We start from the raw sequence: 25,639 nt of genomic DNA, 5'->3' as shown, positions 1-25,639 counted from the left end.
AAAATTATTCTTTTAACCAAATCTTGAAACAATAGTTATTTTCTTTTCTTAAAACTATAAAAACCAAAATAACAATTAACAAAGAGATAATTAATTTATAAATAATATCTAAAATTTAATATTTTGATTCATCTACCAAAAAAAATTTAATAAGAAATTTGGCATGAATATATTGAAATGATTTTCTTGTAATAATAAATATTTACATATCAATAATATAATTTAATAAAAAATATCTATGAAATCAAAGAATATTTTATTTTATTATTTTTAACATGTGGTAATTTTAATAATAAAATAGAAACCAAATTTAAACTTTAATTGTATAATTTTTTCAATAAAAACATAAAAAGCATAGCTAAAGATGACTACACGTTTATTCCTTCAAAGTCGTGAAGAATAACATTGTTTTCTTCTTTTTCATGTAGTTATTTCAGTGAAGACAACTTGTATTATACTATTTGATTAAATCACTTCATAGAAACTATCTCCAACTACTACAAACTACTATAAATATATATATTTATGTTTTCTAGTTAAAATTATAAGAGAATATCAATGGATGAAAAATAAGATTTGACCCATGGAGATAAATAAAAACATTTTAATATGTCATTAAGTAAATTAATTTTGTAATCATAAAATTACTTTTTAGAGGCTAATGGTAGTATTGTTTGAAAAAATCATTCTATTGACATCTGTGAAAAGTGGTCAATCTTGTCCAAATAGTAATGTTTTTGAGATTTTATGCATGTAAAAAATGTTTAAAATTTTGGATCAACACTCATTATTTATACTAGTAAAAGCTATAGAATGTATTCAATAGAACCAAAACCTTATCAATTTAAAAAAGATCTTAAATTTAAAAAATAATTTAAATTTATACCCAAAATGATATATTTCATATTTTACAACCATAATGGATGGATATTTTATAAATTAGGTAAGTTTAAATTTATTTGGGATTTTTTTTGGCTATGAGTGTAGAATTTCTCTAGCTATCAATGCCACCTGCTTTTGCTTGGATAAGCATAAAGAACATGATAAACATGGCAGAAGGGTTTTTCTATCACCATTTTTGCAAGAGAAATGTATGAATATATTAATCCTTTACTAGCAACAATAGTGGTGCTCTAGTGGATAAGTTTGTTTAGTATTTTATGGGTTTTTAATATTTTTGAATTTTAGTAACATTGTGACCTGGTCAAGGTTCATACAATGTATATTGGAATTGGAAAAAGTGTTCCTAATTGTGTAGTATCAATCCTCAATTTGGAGAAGATTGTGAAAAATTCTTTGTTGTCTTCAAAAAAACAAAATGTGAATCTAGGAGCAGTTTTTCCTTGTAACCATGCTGCTCTAATTTATTGTCACTGCTTTAAGGGTTACATGGTCATTAGCAATAGCACCTTGAGTGGCAATTGCAGATTAAACATTGCTGGAAGAGACTTTCAGAATATCCATGTATTCCTTGCATAAGAGTAAGATTATTCACACAGTGTGTTATGGTTAGGACCATCACAACGTAGCTAAGAAGTTGGATCATTCTTGTTACATGTTGCAAAACTTCATGCATACATCATTCACAAATTTGAGGTTGCAGCAAGTTGAGGCTCTTGACTCACATCTTGACACAAAAAGAATCATGTTCTATGTTGAATTAGTCTTATTTGTTCTCTTCTTGTGCACATTGCAAATAACTGTAAGAGTCTTTGGTGGACCAACATTGCTGGAAGGTGAGCGCAAGAAGTCCCTTGTGACAAGCAAATTAGAAAAATCTATGCTTGCCGCTATCTCACCTCAAAATTTGTTTAAGTTTCTTACACAAATGATGCAAGCTCATAATCCTTAAAATGCTTAATTAGTATTTTAATCTTCATTTGATTTATGAAATTTCACTTTTTTTACATGAATAATAATAATAAAAAAAAAAGACAAGGTTATAAATTTACTGACTATAAACATCCTTTGTTATAATAAATATTATTAGTAAAACAAGGAATATCAATTAAAGAATATAAATTATGCAAGATACCCCTACAAATATTAATTAACAACTTTTTACAAAGTAAAACTGACAAAAACCATTTTATTTTTTGTGTATATGAAGAAATTTTTATAGTTTGGCATTTAAAATATAAAAACTTCAATGGTTATAATTATTAGTTATTATTTGGCAATTTATAAAGAATTAAAAAAACATATTTAACTAAATATTGTAACTTTAACAAATGCATTATTTTGATATTTCGTTATTGTTAAATAAATCTAAAAACTCACATATATCAATACCTTAAAGAAATGAACTTAATAAAATCTATTTACATTATTGATATAATTAAATTTGGCATCTAGAATCTAATTTAGAATGGTATAAAATCACTCAATCAAGTGATCTAAAATTGAATAGTACTTAGTGATGAATATATACAATACAATATTATCACTTATTCTAAAAATGCATTTTACGAGTTGCAATCATTTTCTAAGTTGCTTTACAAGTTGACAAATTCTAAGATCTAATGAATGCTTTTATTTCTTTTCAAGAACCGTAGCTTATAATTTTATCAAATATTATTAATAAATGACTTCAAATATTAATAATATCTTGCACATATTCTAGAAGACCATCAAACTATTTGATCATTCTTACTGAAGGTCGTATTGAATTTCAAATAACCTTTGTAAATACCTTCAAATAATGTATTTAGAATATTTTTAAGTGTTTTAATCAAATCTAATAACACCACCAAAGACAAAGATATATATATATATATATATATACATTTTTAACTCTTCTAGTACTAAATAAAAAAATTACCATCTTTGAGAAAAAATATCTGTTTTGAAATATATTATTTCAAAAACTATTTATTAAAAGTGATAATAATATGCAAAAACAATTACTCATTCAACACATTTTTTTTATCCCTAATACCATCTTGCTCTTACTTATATATATATATATATATATATTGGTATTGCTTTAAATTCTAAGATATTTTTAACACTAATTTTTAATATTTATTTATATCAATAAGAATAATATAGAAATTAGTTCTTTTGTAATATACTGAATTTATATAATTTGATATGAAAGATATCGTTTTTTATGGAGTTTAATTTTTATTTTATTTAAAGAAAAAGTAAAATTTAAAAAAACTTCAAAAAAATAACTTAATAGAAGGTTGAATAGTATTGATATTACAACCAAATAACCATGTTTTATTACTAAATTTTTATAAAATTTAATAAAGAAAAAGAAATGAAAATTTATCATCATTCTTTTGCTAGTGTTTATTTTCTTTAAGATCTAACTTCATTTTCTTTTGTTATTCTAAATTTTTATAATTTACTTGCTGCAAATTTTGTTGTGTTATTATTAATTTTAAGAAATAGAGACATTAAATTGTGAAAAATAACCATAATTGGCAAAACATGCTTTTTATTACATACAGAACAATGGATGTAGAAAATTAAGAAGGAGAAGTTATAAGAATTTAATAAAATCCAATGATACAAATAACTAAATGTTCTTTAAAATAATAAAAAAAAATTGTTTAGAGAAGTTAATATAGTGGTTGATGTGTAGTCTTTGCTTAAGAATAGAGACTAAAACATTATATAATTTCTTCAACATAAAATTTAAGTAGACAACATAAAAAAATTATTACAAATGTAAATTTTAAATCCTACAACATTAATATTTCATTTTCAATATTTTCTAATGTATTTTTAAAATTCTAATATATGATAGTTTGTCCCTTGTTAGATTTCTATTTCTATTTGATAATACATCAAATAATTACTATAATTAAAATTTTATTTTTATTTTTTAACATATAATAAATGTATATCTTTTACAATTATATTAATTATTTTTTTCTACTTACATTTATTTTCTTTGTTCACTTAAATAGTAAAAAGAACATGTAGTATATGTACAATATAAGCAACATAAATATGTTTTGGTCCCCATTGTTAGAACTTGCATCTAAACCATCTAGATTTAATATATGACACATTTTTTTGTTTTTTGTTTTTTGTTTGTTTTTAGGAGAAAACATTGATCATACATTGAAGTAGAAGTAACCACATGATATGGGGTGTTGACATGTGGTAACACTTGTGGTGCAAAACAATAGAAAATAACTCGAAGATATTTATACCTAATAAATCAAAATGAAATCACACTGCAGAGAGAGCAGAATTATTTTGTGAAATTGAGAAGATCTTGGTTGCACGTGATAAGATGAGGAGGCGAAGTAACAAGTGCAAGCTAGAACTACATCCAATTCATGTGTTGAAGTTTGAACCAGACCCAACAATCACCACACAAAGCCTAATTACAATTGTAAACTCAACAACATAAAAACAGAAAAAGACACCTTTACTTTCCAAATAAACTAAGAACAAAACATGAACACAAAGCTCTGATTCTGTTATAAACTGATAGTCTTGTGGTAAAGATACAATACACCCCCTACATCTAATCTAATAGACATCCATTCAGCAAAATCCAAACAAATACATGTCACATTTGAAAATGGACACACATCATGGAAAGAAACATTTTGGCGGTGCAGTGATCAACACACGATGGAGCTAAAGTAGATAGCAAATACGAGAGAGAGAGAGAGAGAGAGAGACAAACCAACAGCCAAGGGACATGGAAACACTAGAAGCATTGATAAGTTTAGTTAATTAATCAATTAATCAATTAGTCAGAAATATATTTTAGTTTACAGACATGTAGATTAATGTGATGAACAGGAACAATCTACAGTTGCAGAGTTGGGTTGGTGGGGTGGTTGGTAAGTGAACTCAGACACACACACACACCCTGTTTTTTGTATTGTTTTTGTGTCTCCTCAACACCTTTTGCATTATTACTAATGCATGAAAGAGAATGGGGGAACAGCAAGTGCTGCATGGCAGGTGGCAACTGGGTCCACAAAAATGCTTGCTGCTCTAAAATAGTCACGTCTGTGCTCATTTCCAAAAGCATGGTCTGTGATGGTGGTGGGTTATGGTGTGACATACCCACCCCATGTTGTGGAAAACATCCCATGCCCACTCCTCCTCTACACAACATTGAGAACTGATTCCATGGCCCTAGTTCTCCCTTTGCCTGTTTCCATCCCTTTATCATTTCTTACTACCTTGAAGTAGGGCTCAGATTCCCCTTCATTTCAGAGTCTTTTCCACTTTTCTGAATCTGGAGGTGGGCAGAAGTCTGGAATCTGCACTTGGGTCCAGCAGTGCTTGTGAATGTGGAAAACTTCCTGCATTGGGAACATCATTTCGTGCCTTTTGATGGGTCCCCTACTGACTCCCTTGGATTTACCTCATTCACACCATTTCTCTCTTTTTTATACTCTAACCACAGTGAGTGTGTATATATATGTAGTACTTGATTCATAACCTACAAATGAAAAAAACAGTATCATCTTTTGAGGTTTTCCATGTGTGTTGAGTATAATGTTAGTATGACATCTTTCAAGACTCTTGAATCTGATTCATGGCATTGATAAATCATCTCATCTCATCTTTTTGCTACTTGTGTTGCAATGATGCCCCTTCCATAATTTTCATGTTGGAGTTTTAATTTTAAACCATAGTTAAGCCATTGCTGCAGTATTTATTTTATTTATTCATATAACTCAATTAAATTATTTCATAATAAACTTCATTTATTATTATTATTATTATTATTTTATAAATGTATTCAAATGTGCTGAAATGATGCATGTAATAATTAGATCTTGAGATAAATAATGACAAAAATGCAAGTGGTTCAGCATATATGCATACACACACAATTCAGAAACAGTCATGTAATTGGAATTCAGTTATACTCTACTGTATAATGGTACATTCACAACACAATAATGCAAAGCAGACAGAGATGCAAATTCCTCTAATAAAACAAAAAAGGCAAAGATTTTTTGTTTTTTTAAAAGAAAGGATGTAACTAAAGGCTTTTCTTTTTGGTATGCATGCTCTTGATAAAAATCAAACACAAACTTGGTCGTTTTTGGACAAAAAAAATGATTGTCAACAAGAGTTACATGACAAAATCCTTTTCTTTAAAATGTGTAGACAAACCCAACCCCTCCAAAGTCAACATATTTGTGTTTCTTTTGTATTTATTTTTATTTATATTCCTTTCAGTTTTCAAAAGAAAAAAAAAATTTGTTCCCAAGGAATTATATATTAGCAAATGCCAAGATTCCCCAATTGAGACTCAAACACCCAAAACTGTTCAATGAAACAACACTGCATACTTCTATAGTTTAAGTTAATTACAAATAAAAAGCCAACACAACCCACACCATTCTTTTTTGACTTCGAGAATTGAAAAGAAAACATAGCATCAAAGAATGTGACACGGATCTTGTTCTCGGAACATGGTTTTGTAACATGGACCCAAATACATTGGGCATCAATTCCCAGACTGGGCGCCGGTTGCCACCAACACATAGAGCCACACAAAAACCCAAAAGCCAAACCCTAATTCTCCAAAGCTAGCGTGGGTTAGGGTGTAACCGGGGTGGGTGAAAGGCCACCCTTTCCCATAGCACACGTGCTTATCAATAGCGCGCTGCCCTAATCCCGGGTCAATCTGAATCTCGGACGGTAGAGGTGGCCTCGAATCCCCACCCGGGGTTCAGATGCCCGCGATGTGCCGCGTCGTCTATCGATGAGTCCTATGCAACATTTGGCGTCTTCGCGAGGGTGTGTGCGAGGGTGGTGCGATTTGCGGCCACTTTGCCAGACCGATCTCCCGACCTCTCTCGGCTTCACGAGAGGAGGACTCCGCTACCTCGCTCGTCCGATCTGGGGCTCCCGCCATCGCAGCGTGGTCAGTGCTTTTGGGGCAGCGTGAGTGAGTGAGTGGGCCACGGCCAATGTGAAACGCTTCGTCGAATTGCGGCGATGGTTTATGATCCTGTATGATGGGGTTGCCAGGCGGCTGCCGATCTCTGGATGCAGGAGGAGAAGTTTCATCGTCTAGCGTGGGCCTGGAAACTAAAACTCGCAAGCTGGTCCGGCTCTCCTCATACCCCCCCCCCCTCCCCCCACATGTGAGCGCCGCAAGTTTTGATGCCTGAAACCAGTGGTTCTGAGCGCCTTGGGGGCTGGACCCCCGGACCTTTTGGGGGACGTGGGGTGAGGAAAAAATATCAAATTTCCCCTTGAAGTGTACGTGTTTTTTTTGCAGGAATGAGGAGCTTGAGCCGAAGAGATGGGGAGTGGGTTTCAGTGGTTAGCGTGAGGTGCAAGCGGACTTGGAGTTTCCTACGGAGTTGACGCGGGAAATGTATTACATCGGAAGTGAGTTGATATGGATCCACGCTGTGCAGGAGCAGGGGGCGTTAGTGCATTATTGCAAGGCGTCAATAAGTGCAATATTTTGTACATGGTTGTGAGTTTATGTCGAAATGTGAAAACTGCAAAGGGGAGTTGATGAAGGGCCATTAGAAACGAGGACGGTGCTTAAACTGTGGCTTAAGTTTTAATAAATTGAAGACTAACCTTGAGACCATCGTGTCCGATTGCATACAGTGCTCGTTGACATTTGAGCTGGATTTCCGCATTGGCTAGATTCAAAGCCGGCGAGATTCCTTCTTTTGGTTGATTCTCAGGCCAGATTCCTGATGTTCTTGCCAGCCTCCAGGGATCTTTCAGCAGTGAGTGAAGCAAGTGGGGAGAGTCGGCAGTCAGTGCATAATCGATCTACCTGCACAAGCGGAACTTAAGCCAAATACGGATATTTGTTTAGAAATTTTCGCAGTGTTTCTTAATGTGCAGTAAATATGAGGCAGTGGCCGAGAAAATGTTGGTAGCTGGTTTTGGATAAATTTCCTCCTGCTCTCTGGGTGGGTGAGTAGCTCTTTGAGTGCTATATTCCGCCAATTCCAGCTCGAGCCCAAGAAAAGTTTATCTTCATTCCTAGTAGAAACCGCGAATCCGCCATCAGAACAGAATTTCAAACACAATTTAAACAATCGCTGTTCGTGTTGAAAACCCACAAAGATGTCGCAATTTGTTCCCAGAGAAGAGAGGATCTCAATCGTAGCCGTCTCTTACCAGTGGAATTCCCTCGATTGCACTGTCGAGAGAATCAGCAACGGATCTTCACAGTCGAATCTCCACAATTCCCTGTCTGTCATAGGAAGACATTCGGTCCAAGATACGGACTCGCAGTTGGGTTGCTTCGCTTAATTCCTGCTGCGCTGTGTGAAAATACCACGCACACAGCGTGTTTAAACGGTGGGATTCCAGAAAATACAAACCTGGACAGATTCAAAGTGTGTTCACTGTACCAAATGCTTGAGATGCCAACGTTCCGATTTCTATGGTCACAGAGTTCCTACAAAGTGAGGAATAATGAATCATAGTTGAGTTTGAATGAGAGGAGGCAATCAAATGGTAACATATATATGGGAGATCCGTGTCTGGCATGTTGGATAATGTCCAAAATATGCAAATGTATACAATAAGGAACCGCATCAGGACAAAACAAAAAGCAACCGACTTTCGAGCAATTTAAACCTATGTCAATCTTCTATGTGCTGCTCCAATTGCACTCCAGTTAAAATCCTCTCATGATCATGTCCCTGTTTCTTCCAAAGAATGTCACAAGTGATGACATTCTCGTGCGTGGTATAGCAATGGTGCTTTCCTGTTGCAACATTCGGAATACTGTTGACATTCATGAGCACACTATTGGTGGTCTGTGTATACACTTAGTTCAGAGTTTGGACAGGAGAAATGGCTGCTTGGTTGATAGACTTCACCAGCACTGTGAATGGCAAAGCTTGAAGTTGCCCATCATTAAGAAGCATCAACTTTTTGACACAAAATAAAAAACAGTGTACATTCAATGCATTGATATAGTGAAACAAAAATATTACTAAGCTCTTGATACCGTACACAACGGTGTTGTGTCGTAACATGATTGGGTGAAAGGAATAATAATAATAAAAAAAGGGGATTATATTATACACAACAATGTTGTATTGTAACATGACTATTGGATGAAAGGAATAAAAAAAAGGGATTATGTTATAGAAGACTTTAATTGAAAATATAATAGTGAAAACATAGATAAAAGTATTATTATGGAAAACATAGGTAAAAGTTAAGGAGGTGGTAAAAAATAATTTAGAGATAATAATGTCTTTTTGTAAAAATGACTTTTATTTACTTTGTAGGACAATAAATAAGAAAAAAGAAAAATAGGTTAGTAAAAATAATATTAAGTGTACTTTTAGATAAAAAATTATTACATGCATTTTAAGATAAAAATAAAGAATAGCTTTCAGTAAAAATTACCTAAGAAAATCTAAGATTAATACTTGGAGAGGATTGATTTTGATCAAAGTTTGAAACTAGACTATGAGGTATAAAACCTCACATCTACAACAAATTTGGGATTTTTTTTGTTGATTTAAGAGCAAAATATAGCAATTAAACTTGATAGGATTTCTTTAATCATTAGTTTAGAGAAATTTGAGTAGATGAAGATTTTGTGAGAATTTTACAAAGTAAAGGTTGTTTTTGGATGACATTGTTTTTTGTAGAATAAAAAGGGATTACATTTTTAAGAACTTTGTGAATTTTGATACAAATATATGAGTGAATTAATATTTTATTTAAATTTTAATATTTATGTAAAATTTTAGAGCAAGTAAATATTTTAATTGAGAGCTATTAACATTGGAAGATTGACAACAAGGTTGGAGAAGGAAGATGGCTAATATACAAGCAAATTATGATTTTTTTTTCCAATCTATTAATTTAGTTTTTTTCAACTTTTATGCATTTTTTCTATCAACTAATAGATTGAAGAACCTAAAATTCTTAAATCAAGATTGAGAGTTGAATTACCAATTATTGAGATTTTAAATTTGCAATAGAATTCACTTAGGATTTTATTAGAATTTATTAAGATTTTCTTAAATTTTGATTTCAATTTTATTAGAGATTTTTATGGTTTATTTAGGATTTAATTAATATTTAATTAGATTTTTAAATTTTTAATTGAAATATGATAATGAATTAATTAAAATTTTTATGATTTTTTTTTGGATTTGATTAGGATTTATATAAGATTTTTTAAGGATTGGCTAGAATTTGATTAGGATTTTTGTAATATTTATTTATGATTTTTTAATGATTTTATATATATTTTTTGATTTATTAAGATTTCTTTAAAATTTAATTAGGATTGTTAAGAATTATTTAATATTTATTTAAAGTTTAGACTAAATTTCATATTACTTTAAAAAAAACCATATTCTAATATGGAATTTTATTTAAAAACCATCAAATTTTAAGTAATAGTATTATTTTGGAGTAATTTTTCTTTGCATTTTATTGAGTATGTTATTGATTCTTTGCCTAATGTCAAAGAATACAAGTTGGAGTTAAATATTAATTCATTAACCAGGCCATTGGAAAGATTAATATATTTTAATTTATTATAGTTTTATTAAAGCTCCTTTCAAAGATATTTTAATAAGTTTTAAAAAATTAACCACTTAAATCTCATTGTCTCCAACTTATAAATTATTTTTGTTGAAAGAGAGGGTCTTGATATAATAGAATATTCTTGATTGGATATCCATACAAAAGATTTTTTATTTTTGTATATGGAGGTAGAAGAAATTATTTGTCTCCTACAATTCTTTTGTATTGAGTTAGGAGTTAAAATATTAGTGATAGTATTTGATTTGTCTCTAAAATCTACAATCCAACCCAATCTTAAGATTTACATAATGCACTACCTTATTGAAGTATAACTTTGTACATTTAAGGAAAATAATAGTATAAGAAATGATCTAATATAACTAATATCTAATATGATCTTCTATTCATATCTAGCTTCATCTAATGAATCAATTTTAGACTTTTTGAAAAGAAGTTAGAAGATAAAGACAAATGTAGGACTACATTTGAAACTAAATTTTGCTAGTTTTATTCCAATTTTTTATCCAAAATCTCATTTGTGATTTTGAATTAGAGTCCATGCATAGTTTGATAGCCATTGCTCTTGTGCCTTAGATTTGATACTCATCTTTTTGTATCAAAAAATATTATTGAATGTTAGCATGTTTTGGTTGCAAGGCCTTTATAATTAATATATTAATGAAATCTTTAGTGGCTTCTTTTGGATTCATTAAATTGAGACCTCATCTTGCTTGATTCTTACAACATATAGAAAAAACTAGTTTAACTTGTATTAAAGATAAAATATTATCTAATGAAAAGTTTTTAATCAAAGGTTTTATTTTTAAAATTGATTTCAAAGATTTCATCCAAATAGCTAAAAAAAGTATAAAGAGGATATTAAAAAGCTATTAGCTATAAAAAATTTCCAGCCAAATTTATTTTAATAGAATACCAAAAATAAAATTTATGATTCATTCTATCACTGAAAGACACATCAATATCAATTTTATACAAAAATATGCTATAAATACTACTTAGTAATTTGCTGATATTATAAGAAGAGGTCCATGCCTATTAAAAGTTATTGGTAAACACAAGTCCAACATTTTTTTATGAATTGCCAATATGTAGTTAATTTAGATCAATTAGATTTTTTGAACTTAAAGCCAAACTAAAATGCTTGATAATGTTTATCAATGTCTTTGCATTTATTTATTTAATTAATTATTTTTATTTATTTTTTCATTTTAATAATTGAATTTTTCAATTTAGTGCAATTTATAGTTCCTTATATAACTATAATATTTTCCAAAATATATCTAAGTAGAAGAGAAGCTCTTTATTACAAATGTACTAATGACTTCCATTAGTATAAATTGAAGGTATTTTAAAATACATCTGGCATAAATTTTGTATGTAATATATAATGGAATAATAGGATATTAATTTCTTAATTTAGTCTTATCTTTATTCTTATAAAAAAGATAATACGATCTTTAAGAATTCTTTGAGAAAATTTACCATCTTTTAAAGCTTGATTAATTATTACTCCAAAGTTGTGATTAATAATATATATATATATATATATATATATATATAAATTAATTCCAATATTGAAAAATTATAGAGCTTTATTTTTTAGTATTTCTCCTATTATTTCTTTTAGTTAATTGAAGATAATAGAAAGAAAAAATTCTTTATTTATCCAAGTATTAACTTTTAAAGATATAACTTTAATAGGATATTGAAAAAATCTATTATTTCTAGCCTTATATATTATTTTTTGTATAAAAGAGCATAGAAATTAAAATAAATGTTCTTCAATTCTTAAAGACTTTTTTGAGTTTCATCTTAGATTTTTTTAAATTTTTTAATAATAGATCTAAGATGTTGTATCTTAATGGCTTTAAAGAATTTTTTGGCATTGATGTCTTTAAATCATATCTATTAAATTTTAGCACCAATTTTTTGTCTTTCTTGTTTTCAATCTTTATGTTGGATGAATAGAGATTAGATCTTTTTAATCCAAGCTTGTAAGATGATATCTTGGGAATGAGCTTGAAGGATAATGTATGCTTCTTATACTTAATCTTGAAATTTGATGAGGCATCTTGCTTATAAGAAAAATTATTCTTTGTAGAAAGATTAAAAAAATTAATAAAGATTTTCAATTTGATGAAGAATCATCTAAATTAATAATTTTACTATAAATCTTCAACTTGATAAAAGACTCTATGATTGTTGAGATAAAAAATATCCATTTTTTATATTAATTATTTGGATTTGGATTTTTAGAGCTAGTAAATTTAATTAAAAAATGATAAATAAAATATAATTTCTTTTAAATTATATCTTAGATTTTTTCTTTCTAAAATATAATAATACTTATATAAAATCAATCTAATCTAAGAAATATATGAATTTTACTTTATTTCTTATTCCAAGAGTAATTTAGTGATCTTAGAATAAGAAATAAAGGACCAACTTAAAGAAGACAACATTTGAAAAGATTCCATGTTTTTTTTCCTCATCTTCAGATATCAATCTTTTGTAAAAAGAAGAATAATGAGGTGAATTTCCAACCATATTTTAATCACCTCCTTATGTATATGGAGTTTAAGTTAGTAATGTATTTATAAAATTAATCTACATATGATATCTTTCTTGATATTTATTGTAAGCATATATATATATATATATATATATATATATTTACATACTAAGAAAATTTCTTTTAATGTTATTTAGAGTAATCCAAAGAATCCTATTATTTATATGAGAATCTATATTATTAACTAAATAATCAATTGCAAGAGAAATAAAAATACATACCCCACCTATACTCACAACACATACATTATATACATAAGAGCAATCTCTAGATTGAAAGATTCTTTGTTTGTCCAAATATCATTGTCTAATTCTTGTGTCTTTGTGCTTCAAAATTTATGCTCTTGGATAAGAAAAATATTAGATTTAGGAGAAATACTTTGAACACAATTACAATGTTTAAAAGCCTTAGGGATTTCATTTAGACCACAAACATTGCAAGAAATGATTTTTAACTTTATAAAATGTTAGAAAAAAATAAGAACACACAACTTCCTGATATAGAAAAAGGATATTCTCTCTTAATTCATTTCAAGAAAGCTTGGAAGAGAGAGAGATCTCTTTCATATCTCACATTTTCATTTTTTAGAAAGGAATCAAAGACAGCATTGTTTAAATCAAAATAAGAGTTGATGCGGGAGCTTGCATGTTTATGGAGGGAGAGAATCCTCTTTCTTCTCCCTAGGAGCTATATTCCTCAACACATACTTTTGGCGTTATTGCTGGACCCCTTCTTAAAGGGGTGAGGGGAGTTTCTTAGACTAGTGGGCAACTAGTTGTGTTTGGAGGTTTCGGAGATCATCTTTCGGCAGCAATTGTAATACCCAGTTGGAGTATTGTTACTTATCGATTGATACGTCGTGAGGGCTTACCACATACATAGACCAACCTCCTCATTTGAAAAGAAGATCAAGTGGAAGAATCATTTATCATTAAGAGATGTTCATTCATGTTCCATGGTGCACAGATATAAACCAGAAACGTCATCCTAAGGAAGAAATACAAAAGAAATAATTTCTAGAATTGTTTAGAAACACATTTTTCGCAACTCTTCGTTGCTGTGAGCGTCACTGGAAAGCATTCAGGAAGTGATAGAAACACCCAATCAAAATGTTGGATTTCTTGTAAACATAACCGATTTTGCGGTAAGAATTGAGGTTAAACTTGTCGCAGGAGCAATATGAAGAGCTTTGATGTCAACATTGGACCATTTTCAGCCATGATGTTCCTACTCTTTTCAGTCCAATACAAAAGCTCCAGGATTTATTCAAGGAAAAAGCACGTCGAGAAAATGACGACACATTTACCAATTTACGACATGTGATCCATTATGAGTCAGACATCCAGGATAGTCACCCAGTGATATTTTTGATTCAAACCTTCAGCAGTTTGTGCATAAGACATGACGGATACCAGCAAAAAATGTATCTGTTTAGCACACAGGTCAGTTGGTGACGTGCGCATGAGTGTGCTCACGCAAGGCTTTGGAAATGGCTTCTATAGTGTTGGGAGTAGTTCGGCAGCATCCGCCTATTAGCTGAGCTCCAGCGTTCCGCCACTCATGCACATATGAAACGAAATCTGTGTCTGAAACACCTGTAGATTCCTGCGGAATTTATGGAACAAGACCACCATAAAAAAATTAGGTATCTGAAAATATATTGAGGTTTTATAATACAAACGTTCAATCATAACGCAAGGGTGATAATCAGCAACAACACCATTTGAATAGAACTGTCGCAAAGTAATATCCATCCTTCGATCAGGATGAGAATGATATTACATTTTAATTTTCAAGTTCAACCGACTACCAGTCTGCAGGGTAATCTAGGATTAGAAAGGATGACGAAGTATCGATATCATAAGTGTCATATAAAAAGATTTTAGGGATTTTTTCAGTTAAAGTTCTTCGAGAATTTTTATAGTATGTGCATGTATTAACATATATATATATATATATATATATATATCAAAGAAACATAAAAACTCAAACTACAATAAACCAGTTCGCAAAGTTGACTGGGAATTCAATAATCGAGCGGAGGAGGCAAAGGAGGTGCAGACGTACCACCCACTGCTTTATTTCAGGATCATAGTACTCTCCGCTGTTAGGATAGACCACTATGAGCTTGTTTGTCACCTGCTCAGACAGCAGCGTCTTTTTGGCTTAAGAAAAACTTCTTTGGTACTTGCAAGTTCTCCACGTGAACGTGTTACTAAACATCAACTTCACTGATTCAACACAAAGTGTGTAAACGCACTACTGGAAAAAGAAAATTAAAGGAGAAGAAGTAGAAAGAAAGAAAGAAAGAAAGAAAGAAAGAAAGAAAGAAGAGAGCAGTTAAAGCACAGAGGTTGCACGTATCTACCTTCCGCACTGCTTGGATGAGGTCAAGAATGAAGCGAGGAGGAGTGCAGTTGATACCCACTGCTCTTACTTGAGTGCATTTGTCAGCTAAGGCAACACAGTCGGAAAGCGAATCCCCACTGACGACATTCGTGCCATCTTTTGAATTAAATGATATCCAAGCTGGAACCCGCAAGTTCTCTTCGGCTAATAATTCAACTAAGGCCTGCACATGACCATAAAGAAATACCACGAATCAGTACCAGCCTTGAAATATACAGATATATTATGAAGTATCTCGGCACTATTCCAAGAATCAAACAAGTTGGTAATTTTAATGAACTTCAAATTGAACATGGAAATGCATGCAGATTTTATCATCATGAGAAAATGACCTACATCTAAACCTGCAAATGAAGTACCAAAGAATCCATTAAACACCATTTTTCATTACATCTTGACAGATTTGTACTTCAACTTGCTGAACCTGAATAGGAATAAACCTGAGTTTCCAACTTGCAGGGAATGGTTTCTAGTGCTATTAGATCGGGTCCTGCATCTGCAAGCACCATCAGCCGGCGGCGATGGAAATCTTTCAGCTTGTCAACTGTCATGGATGGGCCATAGTCTCCACTGCGAAGAATCCACACACTGTTGCTTAGGAGGTCAAATTATATGCTTGCCACAATAGCGCGTAAACGCGACAAACTGAAACTACAACCTGCACTTATTCTGAACACGATACCCTCGTAACCTATGTAAAAAATATCTTCTCACATGCTACGATGTAAAAAGTTGTTGAAACGAGCAGTTGTTTTCACTGAAATCGTGCGATGCCCCAGAAGGATTTAAATCCTACATTAAATGGAAAAGTGACATCATGCCTGTATTCGGAACCATCAGCCAAATACGCTCCATAACTACCAACGGAGGCAGCAGCAAGAGCACGCTGATATAGACCAGCATGAGCAGTTCCCGCGCGCACTTTGTTTTGATATTCTTTCCAAAAGCTGTCACGCTCTTCCTGAGCGATACGAACACTCGTCTGAAGCAAATCCTCCGCTTCTTTTGTTGACAAACCTCGGCTTTGAAAACCCTGAATAGTTGCCTGTTAATCATACAAAAAACACTTGTGGACTGTCACCAACATCGTTCTTGGCAGCATACAACATCTTCAAAATTGAGAATGAGACTAAAGAGTGTTGTCAACAACCTCGTGTATGGCAGGTGACATTCTTGCTCAGCTACTTTCATAATAAGTTGTGCGTCAATCAACGAGGTTTGATGCTTTCGGACGAGACAATGACGACATAATTGCTCATCTAAAGGGTTGATATGATGTTATCGATTAACCACCTGATAAGAAGCCGTGGATATTACACTAGCCCCTGCTTGCAGATACTCCTTATGCACCTAACATCCCAACACCATCAAGGACCAAGTGAAACGTTCATTTGGGCAGTCATCGTAGCTTGGCATTACGACTGCTTAAAGAACAAATAAACAAACTTGTCCACACTACGTAATTTACAATTCTGAGAAGAATCACCTAATTTGAAATTCATGAGATGCTTCTTTGCCAAAGGTCTGAATATCCATGCACTGATGCAATGAGTAACATTCAGAAAGTCGGCAAAATGGTCAAATTCCCAATGCAAACCGACAGCATCAAACCCATGAATTGGGCTCAGTTCAAGTGGCAACAAAGCTAGACCAGCAGTGCAAGGGATTGATTACCGTTCGGATGAGGTGGGGCATGGTGATAAGGCAAAGCGCACTCCACAATGGGTCGTTAATGTCTGCACCATGGCGTTCCAACTGAGTTGCAAAACCTCCATCAGTCACCACGCACCCTCCTGCCTGTTTCAAAAGCTCCGTGATAGTTTCAGACCTTTCTGGCTCTTGAAATGTGTCGTGGTGTAAATTAAGTGTGTGACCCATGTTCTTCTAGTCCTTGCACAAAGCTTCTGATAGTGCTCTGCAGAAATGCATATTATGTGGTCAACCGCCGAACCCCAAACATGACTAAATGTGTTGCACATCTACAAGAAGAGTGCGAGAGATTCGTTCTTCAATTCATTTACAAAGTGTAAAAACAACAGGCTCAATGAAGCGCAATTCAAAAACGGCCTTCGTTAGAATTTGGTCGACAACCTTGTAAATTAAGCACAAGAATACTTCGGTTCAATGGGCTTTCAAAAGCATGCTTTGATTATGGAGTGTAATGCTGGCATTCCCAAATATTATCTCTCTCTCTGTAATGTAAGTATACACAAATGACACATATTGTCTGTGAGCGGTACCTTTCACTTCCTTTCATAGCAAAATCAGCCAGGCATTCTACATAAAGATCCAAAAAACTTGCAAGAGCTCTTAGTAACCCGAGACCCCGAACTTCAACGGCAGCAGCGCAACAACTTCAGCTGCTGCGACTTTGATCAATAGCAGAAATCATGAACCACCATAAAATTCTGCATTCAAATCTACGCTTCCATATACCAGACCTCGAAAACGTCAAAAATCATATGTCCAAACCATAATTTCTGAAAATCTTTATGGACAAAATAAAAAGGACATAAATTAGCAATGGCTTTTCACGTGACGCAACCTGCCCCACTACAGTGAACCACAACAGTGCCCCTAAGAAATCCATGGCAACTAACAACCCTTTACCTTGTTTACTCGTCTGAATCCAAATTGCACAAGATTTAAGGATTACGAAAATCAACTCCAACTGCAACTCCAACTCTTCGTAACAATAACCGCCAGTGGCACACACACGAGATTGCAATCCAACTTTGCGCGACCACAGCGTCCTCTACAGGGCACCGAAATGGATCAGAAATGGCTCAAAATAAGGAGGAGAGGCAGGGAAAGCGAATTTCGGTGGTTTCAAATGCATGCCGCGCTGGAAAAATTCTGGTGGCGGCGTAGAACAGAACTAGCAAGGATTGCAGCAAGTCTGGGGAGGCAATCTGCTGCACAGCGGACGCAGAGGTCGCGACAAGTTTCTTCGGCGAGGGAGCCGAAATCGCATGGATCTAGTTGAGGACTGGGTGAGGTCTTCGCGAAGGCGGGTATTAAGGATGACGTGTCTGGTCATTCTTCTTTATGCTGACTCACCATCTGAGGTGGCACACGGTCACGAGGACTTTGGCCCATCACTGTCCAATTTTAGTCTACGCCCTCATTTTGCCACGGAGGATGCTTCCCCGGCCATGGGGCTCTCTCATTCAAGCTGCGCCTAACTCCAAACGTGCGGTGATAGGTACTCAAGATCCAAATTTATTGATGCGTGGGAATAAGGACACAAGAAGGGAATAAAGGAGGAATCCTTTTTGCTACGAGTTGTAAAGAGTTAGTTCTTCAAAGAGTAGCAATAGCTACTTTTCAAATACGTACTAAATTATAGTAAGACATTATACAAGGGCATAACAGGTGTTATTGTAATGCATAGAAGTAGATTACATAAAAAGCATTTAAGGATTTTTTTAGGGAAATGGATATGTTCCTTAAAAAAATATTTGAGGAACTTTTTTGTAGGAGGTTGGATCTATGGGTGTGCCATGTGGTTATAAATATTTTCTTGAAATTATTATTTTTTACTTTTATGAAGCTACTATAAAAATATAGAATTTGAATACTTAGTTTGAATGCTTTGTTATCTTTAAGAAGCTTCTACATAGACTTCTTATTAGTTGTATATGGATATAAGTTTGAAGCTATTTTTATTCTTTTCAACATATTTTTTATACTCTACTCTCAAATTAAGATTCTACAGTTTTTTTATGCATAATAATCATTCTAATAACTTTTAACTTTATAAATATAAAATATTTTAATAATTTATTTTCTTTTTTACTTTATATGAATATAATTTATCATAATAATTTTTTAAGATTTGTATTCTTAAAATTTTAAGAAAAAAATTATAACAATAGATTTTTAAAAATAAGAATAAGAATATATTATTTTTATTTTAAAGATCATTATAATGCTTTAGAAATTTTGGATTATAGTTTTTTTACATTAATATATATATATATATATATATATATATATATAATTAACTACATGGTATATAAATATCTTATAATTTTTATTTAATTTTCTATAATCATTTAATTTATATAAAGATTCTAAAAATAAATATTTATATATAACATATATATAAAAAAATAGAAAAAATAAATTCTTATAATATATCATATTTGTTTACTACTATAATTATTATTTAGAATGACTTCTATAAATATATAGATAATAGAAGTTTTTTTAAAAACTATTGTAGTTCAAATAAATCTTTCAACTCATGGTTATTATAATAATATAATAATATCTATTATAAAATTAAGAATAATTTTTAAATAATAATTTAAGATTAATGGATTAGATTTTTATGCTATTGATAATTAAGTTTGATTTGATGTTTAATTTTAATTTTAAAATAATTAAATTAAATTAATTTAAGTTATTTTTAGTAAATTATATTAATTTAAGTATTTACTAAATTTATTCATTCTTATTAACCATCATTAAAAAAATTCTTCAATGTTGGATCTATATTGATTAAGAACCAATAAAAAAATGATTGGATCCTAAACCAATAATGATAGGTAGATTGATTAAGTAAATACCTAGATAAATTTAACAATTTTTTTTTCAAAGTTGCATTCAAAATTAAATAGGTTGATTTTACATTTATTAAAAATATTATATATGAATTGCAATATAATATAGAGAAGTTACCATTGAATTCATTTTATTATCAAATATTAGGTCAAGCAATTGACTTTTCTATCAAGTATGATAATTAAATCTTTGAATTCTATTTTTAAAATATTCAAATTTTATTTAATATTTTTATAATTTTTTAGAAGAAACTATAACTTTTTAAAGTATGGTTAGAAGTAAGAGACATATAAATGATGTTGTCCATTTTAGTTACTAAAAACACAAGAAAAGATTTAATATTGATGAAAATGACTTGTATTTTTATTATACAAAGTTTAAATATATTGCTTGACATTGTTCAAAGAACTAGTGCAATTACAAGACAAATAATATAATTATAAAAGAAAGTTGTGTATCAAAGACATGTTTTTAGATTACACTTTAAGAAGATTTTACATTCTTGTGTTCCTGAAAAAAAAAAAAAAAAAAAAAAATCAAATAAGAGATAAATATAAGATCTAAAGAAATTATGATAGCTATTGCCAATTACAAAGCATTGAGAGAGTATTAAATTAAGATTAGAATACAAGAAAGATATTGATAAGACTGAAGGTAGCCACAATCTTGCTTCTATATATATTAGCTACAAAAAAGATTTTCTAGAGACTACTTAGGGATTGCAAGTATGAAGTAAAGTGTCAATTTGTATGTTGCTTCCAACATAACTTCTTAAAAACAAAAAACTTCTAATTTTTTTTAATTACCCATGTAGAATATTTATAAAATTTTAAATATCCAATTTACTTCTAAGAAAATTTCTTGATTTTTTTTAAAGAAGATATTATCTACCTAATAAATTTCTACTTTACTTATAATTTTTTCTATTTTATTTAAGTAATATAGACATATGTTACATTTTATACAAAAAAAACAAGTCTATTCAATTATAATAGATATCAAGGAGCTAGTTTCTAATAGAAAATTATCTTATAAAATTTAAATATATATATATATATATATATATATATATATATTATAATTTAATTTAGAATTGAAAACTTGTATAATATTTTAGTTTTTTTCATTAGAATTTTTGACCTTTTTCTTGATAAAATAATTGACAAAAATCAAAGAATATTTTTAAGATAAAAAATAAAACATACAAATACAAATTTTAAAGATAATATATTATTTTTTAAATTTATATGTCATATAATCCCACCACTAAAAAAAATTATAATACATTATGAAATTATAGTTTTATTTAGTATTATTATATTATCAACTAATCTTGTTATATTGGATTTATTGTAGTTAAAAAAAATCTCAATCTTTAAATAAGTTTTTAAGTATTTTAATTACACTAAATAATTTCTAGATACTAATAATAATAATAGTAGTAATAATAATAATAATAATAATAATATCTGTAATAAATTTGTTAAATAATAATAAAATCATATAACTAGCTTACAGATTTTTTTTTGCATGAAATTGTTTTCTAAAAGTTTGAATGGCATAGTATAAAAGGTGCAATAAAAATTATTTTTTGAATTTAAAAATATTACTTCTATATCTTTAGTTTATTTAAAATTTTATATTTTGATTTTATGAATAAAAAAGAAAATTAAAAATTATTCTTAATACATATTTGATGATAATTTTTTAAATATAAAAGTACATAAAATATCTACATTTATTACGAATTTTTATTTTAAATTTAGTATTTTTCATAAAATTTGGATTTTATAATATTAATAGATATGTTTTATATAGGTATAAGCTTCAATTTATTATACAAATAATATTACTATCAAAGATAAATAGTTGTTATTCTTGATACTAAATCTATTGAATTACAATAATTTACAAGAAAATTTGAATATCAGACAAAAGTCTTTGTAGTATTTTGCTAATATTTTTTTCTAAGGCAAGTAGTTTATTTTGCAAAAAAAATGATTTTTTTTCTAAGTGGTTATTGGATTCCTTTTTTAAGATCAATTGAGTAATCACAAAGAACATTATAAAATAAAATATAAGAATTTTTTAAAATATATATTTCTATATTCCTTTTCTTCTTCCAGAATTTGCTACAACTTCTACTTAAATTTTACAAATGACATAAAACCTCTCTCTATTGCAACTTGCAAAAATGCCTTTACTTCAACATATATATATATATATATATATATAGATACATTAGTTTTTTCTTAGATAAGTTCAGAAAAAAACTTAAAATTACCCAATATCAGACATATTAAAGAAATTTATTTTTATGCGCAATTTTTTTTAAAACTACATAATTAATTGGTATTATTACAATTCTAGTATGTCCCCTTAATTCATTCCCGGGAACACCTCAAACACTCCACATGATTCTATCCATATTTTGTGTTGATGACCCATTAATTAGAGTCATCAAGGATGATCATAATTAATCTACTATACTGTCCCATAGATTGTCTCTGAATTAATCTCATATACTATCCCTTCAACTATCTCCTAGTTATTTCTCTACTATCTCCTATAAATTCCAATAGTATATGGATAAATTAGATTTTTTATAATCTAACATAATTTTGTGATATGTTATAATATATAATATAAGATATTATACAACATGTGTAATATAGAATATACATTACATACAGCATATAAATTATAATTATCAGAAATAAAATTGTATAATTAGCTTAGCCATTACAAACAAACAAATACCAATTCTAATATATCTATATATGTATCTATATATATATATAGATATTGAATACTATTATATTTTTAAGAACTATAATAACTATCTTAATAAATAGGATTTTATAGATAATTTCTTTAAAAAAAAAATTAGTTATTTATAACTTCTATATGTAAAAATTTAATTTTTTTGACCAACAATATTTTTTAATATTTGACCAATAATTAATTTTTTTTAAAAAATAAGATAAAGATGAAAGTTTTATGGTTTTTGGATTATTTTCTTTTATTATTATTAAAAATCATGTGAATAATTTTAAAATAGTAATTGATTTATATAAGATGATTTAATGCCAATAATTTTCTTACAGATTTATTCTTCATTTATTAGGTTTTTTATGTTAAAAAATAAACAAAAAACATAAAAAAATATTTAGCAAAATCATACCTAATTTTATATACTTTGTTTACTTAAGTAAAATATATATATATATATATATATATATATATATATATTATAACTTAGTTTTAATTCAAGACTTTATAGGTTATTTATAACTAGCAATAGCTATTTTAGAATCATTTTGTTTTGCAAATATATTCTTTTTTAGTCTTCTATCATTTTTTAGATTCTTATGAATACAATATATTTTTAAATTATATTTAAAATTATCACTTGAAATAAAAAAATCAAAGCGTCACTAAATATTTTATTAAATATATTACTAAATTATTTTCAAAATACATAGATTTTTTGATATTGAATATTTGACCATTTTGATTTTTTAATTGACTTTAGAAATGGATAGAAACTTTTTAGTTTTAATTTTATTTTCTATTAAATTAATTTTTTCTTTTCAATCAAGTTGAAATAATATTTTAATATGTTCAAATATATAAAGGGAGATTGTTAAATAGTAAAGTTATATAAATCAAAAATTAAAATACAATCAATTTAAACTAACAAATTATTTTTTTTAATTATGAATTTTTTGAAAATACATTTTGGTTTTAGGATAAGTTATATTCTTAATGTCTCATATAACTTAGTACTTTGCCAAATTATTATCCTAGACCATACTTGAATCAATAGATATTGATGACTTTTTAGATAACTTGGTTAATTTATATATATATATATATTTCATAAATTCTTTAATTTAATAAAAAATCCAATTGATAAAGTATCAATATTATTTTTTGTAGCATAATATAGTTATTGTTGTAATTTCTAACATTAATCTACTTGTTCAATAGAAAATTTAAATACCATATAAGCAATCTAATTGTTATAGACAGCCAACAAGAATATTTTAAAAGATTCTTAAAATGTTTTAATAAAATATTCTAAAAATATTCCTAAAAGGTTTTTAGAAGATTTTTAGAATATTTTAATAAATCCTACAAATTTCTGAAAGGATTTAGGAAGTTTTTCAAAAAAATTCCTAGGATTACTTCATCTTTGAGTAATATAGAAACGTCTTGAGAAGCTTTCTAATATCTAGTATATATTGGAGTAGAGACTAAGAAAATTCTCAATCTTCATAATATATTTTTTGAAGCTTTAGCTTACCTATTTTGATATTGATTCTATACTCATCTAATTTAATGAAGTTCTTATTAGCTTTCTGTCAAGGACAAAGACTCGATGAGGAAAAATATACACCAAAAGGCTATCTTGATATAATAAGTCAAAATATAAACAAGTAGGTATATTAAAAGGAAACTGGAATGGCTATTGCCACAAGACAAGAAACTAAAGACTCTTGAACCTGGACTAGAAGCAAGAAAGGAGTTGACAAGAGTGAAGAAGCCTTCACTCTTGTCTCTATATATACTATCTAACTAGGGGCTACGTGGCGACGTTCTATAGGACCTCTAATATGTGTTGACTTTGTAGGACACATGCCTTGACTTACAAGGCAAGTTTTTCTACGTGTGGGCCACATAGTTAGCTTGATCTTCAAGCTAACAACATGTGTGGCACATGGCCAACTTGTTGACCACGTTTCTAATCCAAAAAGTCAATTAAAGACACCTATGAAGTCAAAGCAGCGTCTAGGAAGTTTCTAGGAAGCTTCTATATTAAATATTATATAATTAACTTACTTTTATCTACTTTTACTTACTTCTACCTATTTCTATATGTAATTATTAGCTTACATGATTATGGCCGTGACATTACCCCCCCTTCTACAGACGAGTTCCACAAGGAGCGGTCATCATATGTTGAGAAAATCTATGATGCGACGAATTGTATTCGCCACATACTCTAATCTCTGTTCTCTTCGAAGATGATTGATAGGGCCTCTCAACCATCGGTAGTGTCCCATACCAGGGCGTGAAGACCACCCAGTTATTTGATCATTATTGAGGCCTTCATAACTTCCTTCGAATAGAATATTCGGAACACCATCAGGAGTTGTTCCTACCTCTAGCAAAATCACCAAACATCGGGAGTCCCTTCCCAAATCATGATACCAAACGCGTTGTATCTCACCATCTGTTCGAGGAAGAACATGTCGTTCTTGAAGATCTTCATCTCGATTGCGTCGTCTTGAAGGTTGTGACAATCGTAATGTCTCGTCCGGCAGGTCAGCAAACGAAGGTTCTTGAGTTGAATCCGCTGGTTGTTGGCTCTCCATCTAATTAGCATCACAAATGTAAAGAAGTTACAAACAAGGATAGGAAATTGAATGTTATCTTGCCTCAATCTTGTGTCTTTTATAAGAGAGATTTTCATCTTGGTTTTGATGGATGTCGTTGATGAAAAACTTTGACTTTAGCTGATGCATTTGCTAGATTCCTGGATGGCTCCCATGTGCGTTCACTAATATCATATCCGAGCCAATA

At 29.8% G+C, this 25,639-nt stretch overlaps 1 protein-coding gene and 1 long non-coding RNA gene across 10 annotated transcripts; one reads left to right on the top strand and one right to left on the bottom strand.

Annotated features, from left to right (window-relative positions):
• Positions 1-6,634: 6,634 nt before the first annotated feature.
• On the top strand, positions 6,635-7,544 carry LOC112285430 (uncharacterized). Its single transcript, XR_002970686.3, has 2 exons — positions 6,635-7,049; positions 7,226-7,544. It is a non-coding gene; the product is annotated as an uncharacterized LOC112285430 (long non-coding RNA).
• Positions 7,545-14,305: 6,761 nt separating this feature from the next.
• LOC112285349 (homocysteine S-methyltransferase 3) lies at positions 14,306-18,420 on the bottom strand. Of its 9 annotated transcripts, none has more exons than XM_090252358.1 (9): positions 18,092-18,378; positions 17,573-17,673; positions 17,156-17,396; positions 16,775-16,831; positions 16,303-16,526; positions 15,922-16,051; positions 15,441-15,644; positions 15,140-15,211; positions 14,306-14,677 (listed from the first exon to the last, which is right to left on the bottom strand). In XM_090252358.1, the coding sequence occupies exons 3-9, from the start codon at positions 17,357-17,359 to the stop codon at positions 14,516-14,518; spliced, it is 1,053 nt and encodes a 350-aa protein (XP_090108484.1). In that variant the 5' UTR covers positions 17,360-17,396; positions 17,573-17,673; positions 18,092-18,378; the 3' UTR covers positions 14,306-14,515. The 9 variants fall into 9 exon arrangements, 7 of the variants coding, with proteins under 7 accessions (XP_090108484.1, XP_024381850.1, XP_024381851.1 ...); XM_024526082.3 differs by having other exon boundaries at positions 15,922-16,069; positions 18,092-18,232; XR_016504412.1 differs by lacking the exon at positions 17,573-17,673 and having other exon boundaries at positions 15,140-15,251; positions 15,922-16,069; positions 18,092-18,395.
• Positions 18,421-25,639: the final 7,219 nt, after the last annotated feature.

Source organism: Physcomitrium patens, chromosome 8 (assembly GCF_059467195.1).
Source record: "Physcomitrium patens ecotype Gransden chromosome 8, ASM5946719v1, whole genome shotgun sequence".
Taxonomy (NCBI): Eukaryota; Viridiplantae; Streptophyta; class Bryopsida; order Funariales; family Funariaceae; genus Physcomitrium; species Physcomitrium patens.
Note: the sequence above shows the minus strand (reverse complement) of the source record. Positions and strands in the feature narration are given on the sequence as shown.